This window comes from Euprymna scolopes, chromosome 7 (genome assembly GCF_053919585.1).
Source record: "Euprymna scolopes isolate OS-2025 chromosome 7, ASM5391958v1, whole genome shotgun sequence".
In the NCBI taxonomy this organism is placed as follows: domain Eukaryota; kingdom Metazoa; phylum Mollusca; class Cephalopoda; order Sepiida; family Sepiolidae; genus Euprymna; species Euprymna scolopes.
Window position 1 is genome coordinate 132,382,550 of NC_136488.1, and position 14,990 is coordinate 132,397,539.

A 14,990-nucleotide genomic window follows, 5' to 3' on the forward strand; every position below is an offset into this window, starting at 1 on the left:
GCCTTCGTCAGGTGGTAACCACGACGGGATAGGAACAGTAATTGAGTGAATAATAATCACAATATATTATTTATTTAATTGGAATTCATTGTTGAGATGAGTATTATTTATTAATTTTATTTATTGTGGACTATTATTCTCATCTTTCTTAGTTGTTGTTTTATGATGTTTCGGCCAACTATTCCTCTGGCCTTCGTCAGGTGGTAACCACGACGGGATAGGAACAGTAATTGAGTGAATAATAATCACAATATATTATTTATTTAATTGGAATTCATTGTTGAGATGAGTATTATTTATTAATTTTATTTATTGTGGACTATTATTCTCATCTTTATTAGTTGTTGTTTTATGATGTTTCGGCCAACTATTCCTCTGGCCTTCGTCAGGTGGTAACCACGACGGGATAGGAACAGTAATTGAGTGAATAATAATCACAATATATTATTTATTTAATTGGAATTCATTGTTGAGATGAGTATTATTTATTAATTTTATTTATTGCGGACTATTATTCTCATCTTTATTAGTTGTTGTTTTATGATGTTTCGGCCAACTATTCCTCTGGCCTTCGTCAGGTGGTAACCGTGACCGGATAGGAACTCCAAATCTCCTAACTGCATTCTCAGCAATTACTGCCATCCATAGTTGTTGTCGTCTCACCACGTTTTGGCCAAGTAAATTTCTAGCCGGCTTCTGGTAGGATTGAAACTGCTATCTTCAGACAATTCTCACCTGGAACCATAGAGATTATACATCTCTATCCACTGCGCCACGGGCCCCGAAGGGCAGTCAAGGTTGGATTTTTTGGTCTTATAAATCCACGTTTATTCATTATCTGATCTTTCATTGTCGGGTCCGTACCGAATGGTAAATAAATTATTTAATTGGAATTCATTGTTGAGATGAGTATTATTTATTAATTTATTTATTGAGGACTATTATCCTTATCTTTCTTACTTGTTGTTCCACGACCACATTCCGCAATAAATAAATTAATAAATAATACTCATCTCAATAATAAGTTCCAATAATATAAAAAAAAATTCTTTATGATAAACTTAGCTTTGGCGAGACTCACTATCACTTTATTGACAAAGTTTTGTAAATGAAACGAAATATCGAAATCATGAACGTGTGTTAGTCGTATTTGTTCTACGTAGTTTGGCTTTGTTCATTTCCTTTATTTTGTATTTATCTCAGTAAGAAAACAAGAAATAACCCATCACCAATTTGAGATCGGCATTATTTTCTACTAGCAAGAAAATCCGACGTTGCTCGGGATCGAATGAGAATCACTGCTATGTGCTTTCTCACTATGAACAATCACTATCGACATTTCCCCTCCCCCATTCTCGACCTGTGTCTAAATATAAACACAAATTCCATGGACAAAGTTTCTATCCTAAGACTGCCCCCCCCTGTGGAACTCTGTTTCACTGGCCTGCTTTCCAGCTGACTACAACCCATGGTCATCTTCAAGTTCAATATAAACAGGTTTTTGCTGAGTCGTTCCTCTTAAATAATTAAATTCTACCCAATTTCCACCACTAACGATCACTATGTTGTTGTCTTAGTGACCATCATGCTCTCATTAACCCTTATCCTCGAGTGGCCTTATTGACAGTAGTTTCAGCCAGACGGGTGTTTCTTGTGAAAGATTGGCGAGGGGGGACGAGGGATTGGAGCTCAGACAAAACAAAGACAGGCTTGCAACGTCTCTTCTGTGGGAGAGAGGTTGCAGGGAAGAGAAAAGGGCATCCCCCACTAAACCACGAAGTCTATTTTGTACTCTAAATTTCTTCTATGTGCCTAAACCTAAATGTACATTCCATGAACAAAGCTTCTTTCTTAGAACTGCACGCCTGTGGAACTCTGTTCCGTTTTTCTGCTTTCCAACTGACTACAATATGGTCGTCTTCAAATCCAATGTGAACAAATTCTTGATTAACCATCCCCTTAAGTAATCCAATTTACCAAATTTCCACTACTAATAATTACTATGACATGTTCCCTTTGATCACTGTACACTCATTAACCCTCATACTTGAGTGGCCTTCAGGCCTTGATAAATGGTGACACCTTTGTAAAAAACAGTAATTAATCATAATTTATCAGTCTATATGAGTATTTTTCTTTTTTATTCGGACGTAATATATTTCTTTCTATTCTCTCTATGTTGTTGTCTCAGTGACCATCATGCACTCATTAACCCTTATCCTCAAGTGGCCTTTGGACCTTGATAAGTGGTGACTCCCTTGTAAATAGAAAATACAATTCTTTTGGTTTTTTTTTTTTTTGCACTCGTTTCACTCGCTTCATTGGAAGAAGCTGAAATGTTGGAAAACTATCTGAATTAGTCTCGCATATGATTTAAGTTTCACTAAAATCGGATAAACATTCTCTCTTCATGGATCAGAGGTGAGGTAGGGGGGGTACATAGATACTCAGCACATAGAAGTTAACGTAGAGATTGAGGAGCACTTACATTAACTTCTCCAGAGAATTTTATACATAGGATTATAAAGTTCATAAAACTAGGATATATTTGAAGTTTTAAAGAACGTCCGATCCGATCATAGCACCCTTAGGTCTAGGAGGGCACTTAGAGATTCGGGACCACTTCCATTGTCGTTCTCAGAAAATTTTATATGCATGATTTAAATTTCATAAAGATAAGATTTTAAAGCCATCTTAGAAAACATTTCCATTGTCTTCCCTGATAAATCTATAAGTGAGGATACTTCTCAAGCTATATACTAAACAAATTTTTGATCTACATACTTGAAATTTGGTATATAGGGTATTCAGACATGTAGAAAACTTTTTATTATTTTAATCGGTTTTCATCCAGAAAAAAGGACTGCTAAGAGATAAAAATTGAAAATTTGGCACTTGGTGGGGGGTGGGTCACTGGATTTTTATCTGTTTGTCAACTGTTTCACGACTATGCATGTGCGAATCGTTCACATTATGTTAAGAATAAGTTTGTATGAAAACACTTTTTTAAGATCATGTCAAGCTGGCCTAATGGCTATCGTACTTGACTCACAGTCTTTAGGTTTTGGTTTCTTTTTTTTTAGTTACAAGAAGTGAACTGTTTTTACTTGCATGCACATGTCTCAGTTTCTTCCTGTTTTTTTTTTTACTTCATTTTTTTTTAGGGAATTTAACGTTACGTTTACTACTGGGCAACACCAGGTACATCTAGTTTTATATAAAAATAAACTTTATGTAAATTCTTTAATAATTTTTTCTCTAAGGAACAAAGATCAAACATACATTGTTTTATAGATAGAGAAGATGTCATCAAGTTCAGAATGTTATGCCTTCATGCCAGATGGCTTAGAATGTCCGTACATTTGATACTAAAACAAAACTGGACGTAGCGACACATATGGCGATCAAACCTTGCGCTTAAGAATATAAATCCTGCACCTCAGCTAACAGAGCTCAATACTTATACAGTTTAATGAAGACATTAAAAAATGAAAATATCAAAAAAGGTTATATTATACGAATCCATTTTGGACTGAAGATCTCAAAAAAAAAAAAAAAAAAAAAAAAAAAATTCACTTAATTTGATAGATTGTTTTTTTGGGTTTTATTTTACAGCTGAAAAACACGTTTTTATGACAGCATATTGAAGGCAGACATCTTTGAATTTTTTGAACACGCCATGGGGAATAACTCAGTTTAAGGCACCGACACTCCCTCCCCATCTTTAATACTAGCTTTTCTTCCTAAAAATCGAACCTTTTGCCCGATATCATAACAATCCTGGGACACAATTTCGGTGAGCCCTGTGCAGAAGTTCAATTCAATCAACAGCAGCATTCCCCTCCTAAAATCAAACTCTTCCTAACTGTCTTTCTTACTTTTGATTTATGGCATATCAACCCGTTTCGGCTTATTTAATGCTGAATCCAGTAATTTTAGAAAAAGGTTTTATGCTTCAAGTTCTTTATATCTTCAAATATTTATTCATGGTGTTTGGTTTGATTGTTTTGTAGAAGAAAGTGCTTTTGTTTTTTAGTTTTGCAATAGGAAAAAAAAAAAAAACCCAACAACATAAATATTTGGTGCATTTTTGTTTAAGAAGCTAGTATTTTCAGACAACCATGTCTGGTAGTACCAGATGTCCTAACAAGTATTAGCACTCCAGGCCAAAGTCGACCTGGGAGCAATGGTAAATAAGGGGCAATTTCACATTCCCCACGGCCTCCAAATGGGAGTCTTCTCACTGAATGTGTTTTAAGGTCATATCCAGAACGTCTATCTAACTGTGGTAGGAATACTGACAATGTGAGAGTATCAGAGGTATGCAATCTAGAATTCTGGTTTTCGGCAGGGCCATCCACGGTAGACAAGTCTAGCACCAAAGGATATTAGGACTACAATCCAGAAGGAGTTGACATCAGGATCTATCATTTCCTAATTGTGTTTGTGTCAAGCAAACTCAGATTCATGGAATAAGCTTTCTTCTGCATGTGCTATCATTGCTCCTTGCTATGCTCCAAGATTTGTGTGCAACCATTGAGCCTTGCTACTCTTGATGTCAAGAATAGGCCACCAATCTTGCCACATCCAACAAGGAGGACTTCATGCAAACTAGACAATCCTGATCTACAATCTTCTATGGCTTTATGCAGAAAGAGGTGGTTTCATATTCTCATATTCCAAGATGGCGACCAACATGCCTGATGAAGATCGAAGGCTACATCGACCGAAACGTTGCCCTAATAACACTTAAGATGAGAACAATAGTCCGATGAAAACAAATAATACAAACAATCAGCCATCATCTAAAAAAATTAAAAACTGTAATTTACTCACGAGTTTAAAAAAGAAGATCGTCAAATGCACAGTTCATACCAACCTTAAGAATAGGACCTTCTTGACGTCCTGACTGAATAGGAATGTCTTGAACTGGTCGTACATTCAGCAGTTGTTTCATTTGAGGAGATGATGTCAAGTCCAATGCTCTCTGGCCTACAGGATCAAACAAAATAAAATGATTCATTTAATTATCATAAATGAAGAAAGGAAGTCATCCAAGAAGAAAATAAAATTGCTGATTAGCAATTCAATAATATCTGCTGTCAAGTCTTGTAATAAGTAAAGATTGATTTACCATTATTGTTTTTCATAGAAGTATCGATCCCCAACTGAAGTAGGAGAATAGCAACTTGCTTCTGATTCCTTAAAGCAGCCATGTGCAGCGCCGTATTCCCAAATTTATCCGTAATGTTTATATCAGGAGCATTTGGTTGTCTTACCTGAAATGCAAAAACGAAATTCATATCATACACTATTTTAATTTTTTTGAGATGAGGCTTCATAATTTGTGTCATCATATTTTTTTTGCGGACTGCTATCTTCATCTTCATAGTTGTTGTTGTTGTTTCACCAAGTTTCGGCCAACTATTCCTCTGGCCTTCTTCACATGGTTAACTACAATAAGGTAGGAATGTTGAGTCTTGTAACTGTATCCCCACAGAGTCTGTGGGACAGTGTATAGACGCGTTGAGTCTCTACGGTTCCAGGTGAGCATTGTCAGAAGATAGCGGTTTCAATCCTTCTCAAAGCAGGCCAAAGGATTAGTTGACCAAAAACGTGGCGAGACAACAACAACTATGGAAGGCAGTAATTACTGGGGATACAGTTACAAGACTCAGCATTCCTATCCTGTCGCAGGTAACCACCTGAAGAAGGCCAGAGGAAGAGTTGGCCGAAACATGGTGAAACAACAACTATGAAGATCTGCAAAAGAAAGAAATGATTACACAAAATTAAATCAATTTAACAAAGGTTAAACAGTACAAGAAGGAACGCGATTCATTTAAAATGTGTAATTGCACTACGTGGATAACTGTCTCAACTATTGTACTCCTTTCTTCTTTTTAAAAAAATATATATAAGACATCAAGGGTGTGAATTCCATACAGAAACGTTGATTTAATTTGAATAAAATAAAATATACATCAAATGCGCTTGAAAGCCAAATCACAACGTAATATTAAGAAATAAACAAATATTTTACTTGTTTGAAATTTATAACATAAATATATTTCAGAGCTAGACTCCATCCCCAGAGTGTTGTTTTCTTTCATTTTTTTTTACAACATGGCAAAGAAGAAAAAGAGAAAAAGAAACAAACAACACACTGAGGATGGAGTATAACTCCGAAATATGTTTGTTATAAATTACAAACAAGTAAAATATTTGTTTATTTTCTAATATTAACATTGTGATTTGGTTTCAATCGCATTTGATGCGTATTTTATTTCATATATAATGCATATCAGAAATAAAAAAAACTAAATAATTGTTGAGTTTATCGACATGTCATCCCTATTTGAGGATGAGTGATTTTTAAAGAAAATAAATCAAAACAAACATGAACGAAACTGAGATTTAAAAATAATAAATATTCATCCAAACTCCTTCTTGCCAACTCCCAACTTCAACTGTAATCTTCACTAACCATTCTCACTGTCTCTTTCTCTCTCAGCTGTCCAAAAAAGAAGACTGCCCTGTACTTTCCTCTTCATTCTTTTTTCACAGCAGTCATTGTCCTCATATGCAAATTAATGTCATATGTATATTAATAAACCATCTATAGACGAAAGTGCTTCTTTTCTCTTTCGTTTCTTGATTTTGTCACCTGACAGGATAGACAGAGGTGCCGTCACTTGTTTCACTACAATGTGCATTTGAAAATGTCTGTGTGTGTGTGATGTAAAAAAGAGTTTCTGTTCGTTCCTGTAGAAATGTCATAATTCTTTAGAGAGGAGTACTTGTAATGTGTGTGCATGGCGTGGGGAGTTTTTATATCTTTTCATGGTGTGGGGAATTTTTATATCTTTTTAAAGTGTGGGTTTTTTTTATATCTTTTCAAAGTGTGGGGTTTTTATATCTTTTCAAAGTGTGGGTTTTTTTTATATTTTTTCAAAGTGTGTTTTTTTTATATCTTTTCAAAGTGTGGGGTTTTTATATCTTTTCAAAGTGTGGCTTTTTTTTATATCTTTTCAAAGTGTGGGTTTTTTTTTATATCTTTTCAAAGTGTGTTTTTTTTTATATCTTTTCAAAGTGTGGGTTTTTTTTAATATCTTTTCAAAATGTGGGGGGTTTATATCTTTTCAAACGGCATGTGGTTGCTCGAAATAAAATAAAAAGTAAAAAATCATGAAATAAAGTAAAAATGTAGTAGTATTAAAACTGTTACATTTTTTTTTTTTTGTCATTATTAGTATTTCTGAACTTTAGGATAAGCAACATTGCCCAATCAAGTCTCTTGTTATCAATAACTAGTTGACTAAAACATACTCATAGCTGTGTAGCGATACCTAAATGTAAATAACTAGATAGCATATCTTTCTCTACTTTATATTGAGCACTCTTGTTTAAACCTTGTTATAATTTATTCTTTGAATATTCTTAACTTGGAATAATAATTATATATATCTATGATTAAAAAAAATATATACTATTGGGGTATATATTTTATAAATAGTTTTTGAAATTGTCACAATTAATTAAGCTCAATAAAAGAGCATTTATATCATAAGTTAGGATTCCAAAACCAGAAAATGTATTTAATTAACATTCATAATTTTTTTTATTTATCTTTTTATGTAATAAAGTTTAAAAAAATTAGTTATCATTCCAAACCAAGAGGGAGAGGCTAGTGGTAGATGCACAAGCCCAAATGTGCCAACAATTTTCCATGCATGGGCGAATGGTGACCTAGTAGAGGTACAGAATGCTCTCAGATGCAAGTAGTCTTCTAGCTCGACAGAGAGAATCCACCTTCTTTGCAGCAGCCTTCGCAATGTCCTTAATGTATTTGTTCCAGTTCATATTGCCCGTGAATGTTAGGCTGTGCAGTTTGAAGGAAGAATTCTTAGGTAGGGTGTTATTTTTCATGGATATCAGTGGTTGTAGAGGCGTCTTGTAATTGTTAAAGAAGAGCAGTTTAGTTTTACTAGCATGAAATGTTAGCATCCATTTGCATCTCCATTTCACTACAGACTGGAGGTCATTTCCTAATGATTCTGCGATTGTCTTAGATTTATGTACATCTGTTCTCCCCTCATGCATATTATAGAGCGTTGTATCATCAGCAGATATACCTATTTCAGACACAACATTATCAGAGAGGTCGTTTATGAATATCAGGAATTATAGTGGTCCAGGAATTAAGCCCGAAAGTACTCTCGTATTAATGTTATGCTGCTTGGATACACATCTCTCAATGACAATCTGGATGGTCCTATTGTCTAAGAAGGATCTAATTATATTTAGTATATTTAGTATATGTCCAGTTATACCGTACAGTTTAATTTTCATTAGCAGCCGTTTGTGCCAGATTTTGTCATAGGCCTCAGGTATATCAAGGATTACAGCTCTGGCTTTGTCCACCTTATCCAGTGTATGGTATATGCATTCAGAGACGACTGTTAAAATATCTGCAGTAGAATGACATTGACAAACAATACGGATTAAGTGAGAGAAAAGATTAGCTTATTATGCAATTTGTTAGATTTTCAATTTAACTAATCTAATATATAAAAGCGAAAATGTATGTATCTTTGTATGTGTGTTCGCTTTTTCTGTATGTCTACAAAAGGCTTTTTTCAGAGAAGCGGTCGGTCGGTTCACAACTTTTTAAAACTTTTTATATCACATATAAATCGTAATATCTCACAGTTAAGAATGAAGCTCGCCTATCTATTTAATTTGCTCGACTTCGGGAAGATAAATATTCAACATTTGTCACTCGCCGCATGTGGGTTAGTCTTTTTCTTATAACATCTTGGGAAAATAAAAATTAAAAAATGCGTTCCTGCAGTAAATGAAATACTATCCCGCAGTCAAACTTGACCTCATTAAGTCATTAAAATGTGCACCTGCCAAATCCAAGTAATTAAATAAATTCAAACGGGTTTCCGTTAGCATATCGCGGTGGCCCACACTTTAATTTACAACTTTGCCTCAACAGTTCGGGTTCAATCCTCATACTTACCTACCAAAACATTTTTTCACCTCTCTCTCCTTCTTTCCTATACTCACTGCCTCTTTCTCTCTCTTTTTAGGTTTAGCCTCTCCCTATTTTTTCCTATACTTTCTTTTTCTCTTTCTCTTGAAACTACGTTCATTTGCGTCGGTGATAAGATAAAATAAAATAACAAAAAACATTTCTCGTTGGGCCGAAATCAAATATTTCGATTTTTAATTAATTACGTAATCCAAGTCATGGATTAAGTCACATCATCCCACAAGAAAAAATGAAAAAGCGTGGTATAATGCGGTTTATCATAAAGTTTGGGTCAAGTGGCACAGGCAATTATCACAATCCTCGTGGTTTTCACCGCCTTACAAAACGCTAACTTGAGTGGCAGTGCCTCCAAGTATTTATCTGACAAATGGCCTTTATACCAATTTTTATATCGACGGAAGTTATTTCTCTTAGCTTTATTCTTATAACTGTCACCGTCTTCATCGTTGTCATCACTATGGGTCAGCTTATTCTCGTTAGGGTCGTCCACGTTTTCTACACTTAACTCGTCTTTCTCACTCTCGTCGTTATCTTTATCTTTTGAGTTATTAACGGAAATTTCCTCTGTTGCTAAGAATATTTTCTCGTATGTTTTATCTCCATCACATGGTTCATTCTCACAAGTAACATTGTCGTTGTCTTCATTATTCGGTTTATTTTCATCAACATCACTATCATAATCGTCGTAATCACTACTACTGTCGTCTTCACCGTCAACATTATCGTCGTCGTCCTCGCTACTACTTAATTTATTCAGACTACTGTCATTCTTAATTTCGGTAACTACGCCTGGATAAATTTCCATATCCGTTTCGCTCATCTTTGCATCTACCTTAGGCTCAGTATTACGTCCGTAGGATTCCCGACTTTTAGGTGACATTAAAATAGTACTCGTTGTCCTTAATGGGTTGGGAGGAACTAATTGGAGTGGAAAGTTTGTAGAGCTATTTGCAAACATGGCTATCACACAAATATGTTCGTCTATTAACGTCCTTTTTCAAGCTACGTAGTCCTTCGAATGTGGAAGATTCTATGAAGCTATCTACTCCTATCATAATGTTTTTATTTTGACTATTAAGATACTTCTCTACTATAGGAATTAATTGTGCTCTACGAAGAACGGGTCTAACACTTAGTTCATAATGTCTCCCTATTGTCACAATGTCGTCCTTTGGTAATTTTTGAAGGCATTCGCACGAAGGCGACTTTAAAAATGCATCCACACTAGACATTTTTGTATCCCGTTAATTCTACAAACTTTGTTATTTCTTGCTTGTGTTCATCTATCCCACGTGTCTCACCCACAAACAGATTATATGGCTCGTAGCCCCCAGTGATTTAACTCACAACTAGATTCAAATCCCAGACGAGCCTCCATTTGTAACACATGCCATAAAAGGTGGGGATTTAAGCAACAACTAAACATAGGAGTATGATAAGAAATTTTCGAGAAGAATGAAAATTGTTTATATTTGTGACACGTTACCAGAAGAAGAGGGGGGGGATGCAAGGGAATTTTCGGGAAAGTAAGATCCCAGTATCTTTTCTTTCTTTTTGTTCCAGGTGGTTGGTCAAAATGTCTTTAATATCCGTCCCTCCAGATTAAGACACACATGTGCAAAGTTCGCCATTTACAGCCGTAAACATCACATCCTTTCACCGTCGGTATGGAGTTTCTCCCAGGTGTTATCTCCTTTTACTGTTGGTATAGAATTTCTCCCAGGCATTTATTCGCTTCTTTCGCTGTTGGTGGAGTTTCTCCCAGGCATTATCTCCTTTCGCTGTTGATGGGGTGGGTTGGTGATACCTCTTATCTCGACGGCATCACTGCCTCTGTCGGTGTCCCCAAAAGGGTCTCCTCTCTTTTTTTTTCTTTGTCTCGCTCTCTCTCTCTCTCTCTCCCTCTTCTCAGTATCTTTTTTAGCCCTTCTCTTTCCTTTATTCTTCGTTGCCTAGCAACCCGCACGGGTCGATGGGTTTCTGGTCAAACGACCCGGTCATCTCGCTAGCTTGCGTGTCAAAAGGCTTTTCTCACCTCTCTCTAATAACAAAACGATACATTTCTCGTTGGCCCGAAATTAAATATTTTGATTTTTAATTAATTACGTAATCCAAGTCATGGATTCCATCACAATGGTAGTCATAAATAAATATTTTTCTAGTTTCACTTGCATATACAATTTGTGAGGGGAATAAAAAAAAGACAAAACTGTTACCACTACCGTTGCATATTGCTTCTATCTGGCTAATAATATCCTTTCTTATGGTTTGCAAAATATATTGAATAAGACCATCACACTAGTGTGACGTGATCGTCCCAAGGAGCAGTTAAGCTCCCCACTGGGAGGAGGCTAAGACTCCTGAAGTACTAGAGAAAGCCGGGCAGATAAGATTTTTTTTATTCTTTAATTATCATCCGTGTGCCCGGCCAACAGCGAAGAACCCTGCTGAGAGAAAAGATTAGATTTGTGATTATCATTGTTATGAAAATCAGCAATAACATTTTTGGAAATTTGTACTCTGAAACCGAAATGACTCAGGGTTCTAGACTGAGGATGTTTATAATTTAAGTGCAGTGTGCCGACCCAGAGGGTTACGGGGACCATGGGAACGTTTGCAGATCCGCAGATACACTCGCAAGAGGGAGAACTTCCGCTGGGGTGATGTGGTTGGGTACGATTGGTCCAGGGAACAACCCCGGTCTCACCCCTCCCCTGACTATATGAATGGGACGCACAGTCGAAACGGTTAGTTGGAATCAATCAGTTGTTGAGAGTTGAGACAAAACAACTTACAGAGAATCGTCACATGCTCCCCCCCTCCCCACATCAACCTCACCGCTATATTGAAGAGAATAGTGAAATCTACCTATAGACTCAGTAGAGTATGACAATCGAACATTGAACTGTAAGACAATTGTACATAATTATATATTGTATATCATTTTTCTGGAATTTAATCAGTAGAATAGAGCACTGAGTTGTTTTTCTTTTGTGTGCATGAAATTGCTTTTCTTCTTGCTCGACAGGACGCTGAGACAACAGCATATCAACCAAATCGATCAACAGGGTCTTGCCACATGAAGAAGTTACATTTAGTCGCTAATGACCAGGAAATGACTCTTACGTAACCAGGGATCCTGCGGCAAGGAATCCTATCACACTAGATGGGTTAGCAGATACACTAAATGATAAACAGTGCGGTTTTAGGAATGAGAAAGGTATGATGGACATGATATTCTGCTTCAAGTAAAACTAGGAAAAATGTTCAGAGCAGAGTATTCCACTATTCTGTTATTGGTGGTTGGAGAGGCATCTTTTAATTGTTAAAGAAGAGCAGTTTAGTTTTACTAGCATTAAATGTTACCATACAGAGCAGAGTATTCAACTATTTTTTATGTTTATCGACATCAAAAAAGCCTTTGATACTGTTTCACCAGAGGGCCTCTAATGAAAACATTTCACACTGGCATGTACAGAGGCGGAATGTAGCCAATGAGAGTCAAGGACATGTGTTGGATGATATTGTGGACGTGTAAATGGGAGTTAAAAAAATGGGCTGAGATTTGATGCCCTTAGAGAAAGATTTAATCTGGATAGTATAATGGCGCGTGCGTGCGTGTGTGTGTGTGTGTGCAGCACATGAAACTTTATCAATTTGAAAGAATGGAGAAGAGTGTTTCGATTAGTATATTCGAAACAGTTCGAATAACAGGTTCAATTCACATGCAGACAGTAAAGAAAAAAAAAAATGTAAGAAAATGGTAAGAATGGCCAAGAGATAGAGGGATAAATAAAGACCTGACCAGAGATAGGTTAGTTTTGAATCTGGACAGTACAAGGAGATATGACAATGCTGAAAGAGTAGTTCTTGGATTAGTAGACATAGGTTTAGTTTATAAGGAAAGGCTAGGGAAAACATGGAAGAAGTCATAAAAAATGGATAAATAAAGACCTGGCCAGAGATGGGTTAGTTTTGAAGTCAATTTCTAAAAGCCATTCAACACATGCATATCAAATGGATCTTAAATTGGTGATATTGATGATGCAAGTCATGGAATGAGTAACAAAATTATTATTGGCAGGCAACTAGTTTTTACAAATGTGTGAGGGTAAACTTGTTCATTTCAGATGCCAGCATAGTTAGGATGCTTAATTTACACTTTATCTAAAAACTCTTCAGGTGTATCATGCATAGAACCAAATACTTACCATTTCTTTAATAATTTCAATTTGTCCATGGAGGCAGGAAGATAGAAACTCACTTGTCATACGATGGGAATCCGAACGCTCAGATGCTGAAATTATTTAAAAAAAAAAAAAAAAAAAAAAAAAAAAAAAAAAAAAAAAAGAAAACAAAAGGAGAAAATTGTCACTATAGAAATGTTCATTAATCCATAAAAAATTTTTATAGTAAAAATTCTGAATAAAAAGAATGTATTAAAACAACTATGGCATCAATATCAAAACCAGTGAATTCAAGATAAAGCTATGTATGCATTCTTAGTTTAAGAGGAGGCTATAGATTATTATTTCAGAAGAATATCATAGATTGATTATTTTGTGGATATCCTTATAACTCACCTTCAAGAAATCGTTTCACTGGAGAAGTTGCCAAAGTTTTTGGAGTATGTCCTTCAGTGTTTAAAATAGAAATGTCAGCACCATGAGATAAGAGTAACATCACAATGTCCTTAAAAAAACAAAAAAAAACAATTAATAATATTAACAATAATATTTATCAATGATAGTAATAAAATCACGGTTAAAAAAAAATTAAGGTTCTAATATTTTAATTTAGGTATAGAGAAATATCATTTCAAGTTTTACTGGAAAACTAATAAATAATTTTTTGTTATCTTTATTCATTTGTATTATATCAGCTATTCTCATATTGAGTGTCATTTTTACGTTTCAGTTGATAGGACCTCCGATCTTCTTCAGATTTTCGAACGCAGCTGATGAACCAAGAGCATGCTACCCTGTAGATTGAATGAAGGATTTTGTTTGAAATTTCATACAGATTCCCAAGTTCAACAAGATACACCTGAAGAAGTTTAGAAGTTACACCAGCCGAAACGTGGTGAGAATAACGCTCGAGATAAAAACAGTAGTTTGAATAATTCAAATAATACAAATTATACTTTTGCGGTTCTGAATTTGTTGAGATGAGATATGAATCGTTTTGATACTTTTGCTTGTTTTTGATGTTTCGGTCGATGAAACCTCCGACCTTCATCAGGTGTAAACTCCATGTTTTTTTTTTCAACCAAAGAAAAGCTCTGTATTGCAAGAAATCGGACCTTGAGTTTGAGGGTGTGTCCAGAAATTATATAAAAAAAAAGTCAATCCTCAGAGGTCACTAGTGTATTTTTTAAAACTTTCTTATGATTCAATTTTTAACTGAATTCTTCTGTTAATTGTAAATATTAGTAAAAAGAAAATATTTATCGAAACCATGGATAGGCATCTTACGTGTGTGTTGGATTTTTTTCTAGGGAGGTGACTCTAAGAATACTGCTAATTGTCACTATTAGTAAAAAAAATTTTTATGAAACCATGGATAAACATCTTACATGCGTTTTCGTTTTTTTATTAGAAAACACAGTGCAAGGGAGGCGACTCTAAAAAAAGGTTTCTTGATTTTTTGGGGGTGGATTATCTTGCAATACAGAGCTAACCCCTTTTTCCTTAGTTGAAAAAAAAAAACATGGAGTTTACATCTGAGGAAGGTGGGAGGTTTCATCGACCAAAACGTTGTGCCAATAAAACCCAGGATGAGAATAATTGTCCGAACAACCAAAACAATACAAACATACTGTGCTTTTGTTATCGAGGTATTTTAAAAAGGGAGAGAACTTTACAGACACAGGGAGCTTCGAGTTAAAAAGTAAAAAAGCAAAGCATGTCTTCTGCTTCTTCTTTGTTAA

The 14,990-nt window shown here is 35.3% G+C and overlaps 1 protein-coding gene across 4 annotated transcripts in view; it reads right to left on the reverse strand.

Annotated features, from left to right (window-relative positions):
- The window catches only part of LOC145279943 (oxysterol-binding protein-related protein 1-like), a 493,074-nt gene that overhangs the window by 415,015 nt on the left and 63,069 nt on the right, over nt 1-14,990 (reverse strand). For all 4 annotated transcript variants that reach the window (XM_080131542.1, XM_080131540.1, XM_080131541.1 and 1 more), the window contains exons 5-8: nt 13,645-13,753; nt 13,273-13,358; nt 5,135-5,279; nt 4,880-4,992 (exon numbers count right to left, since the gene is read on the reverse strand). In XM_080131542.1, coding sequence (XP_079987668.1) covers nt 4,880-4,992; nt 5,135-5,279; nt 13,273-13,358; nt 13,645-13,753 — 453 coding nt within the window. The remainder of the gene's footprint in view (nt 1-4,879; nt 4,993-5,134; nt 5,280-13,272; nt 13,359-13,644; nt 13,754-14,990) is intronic.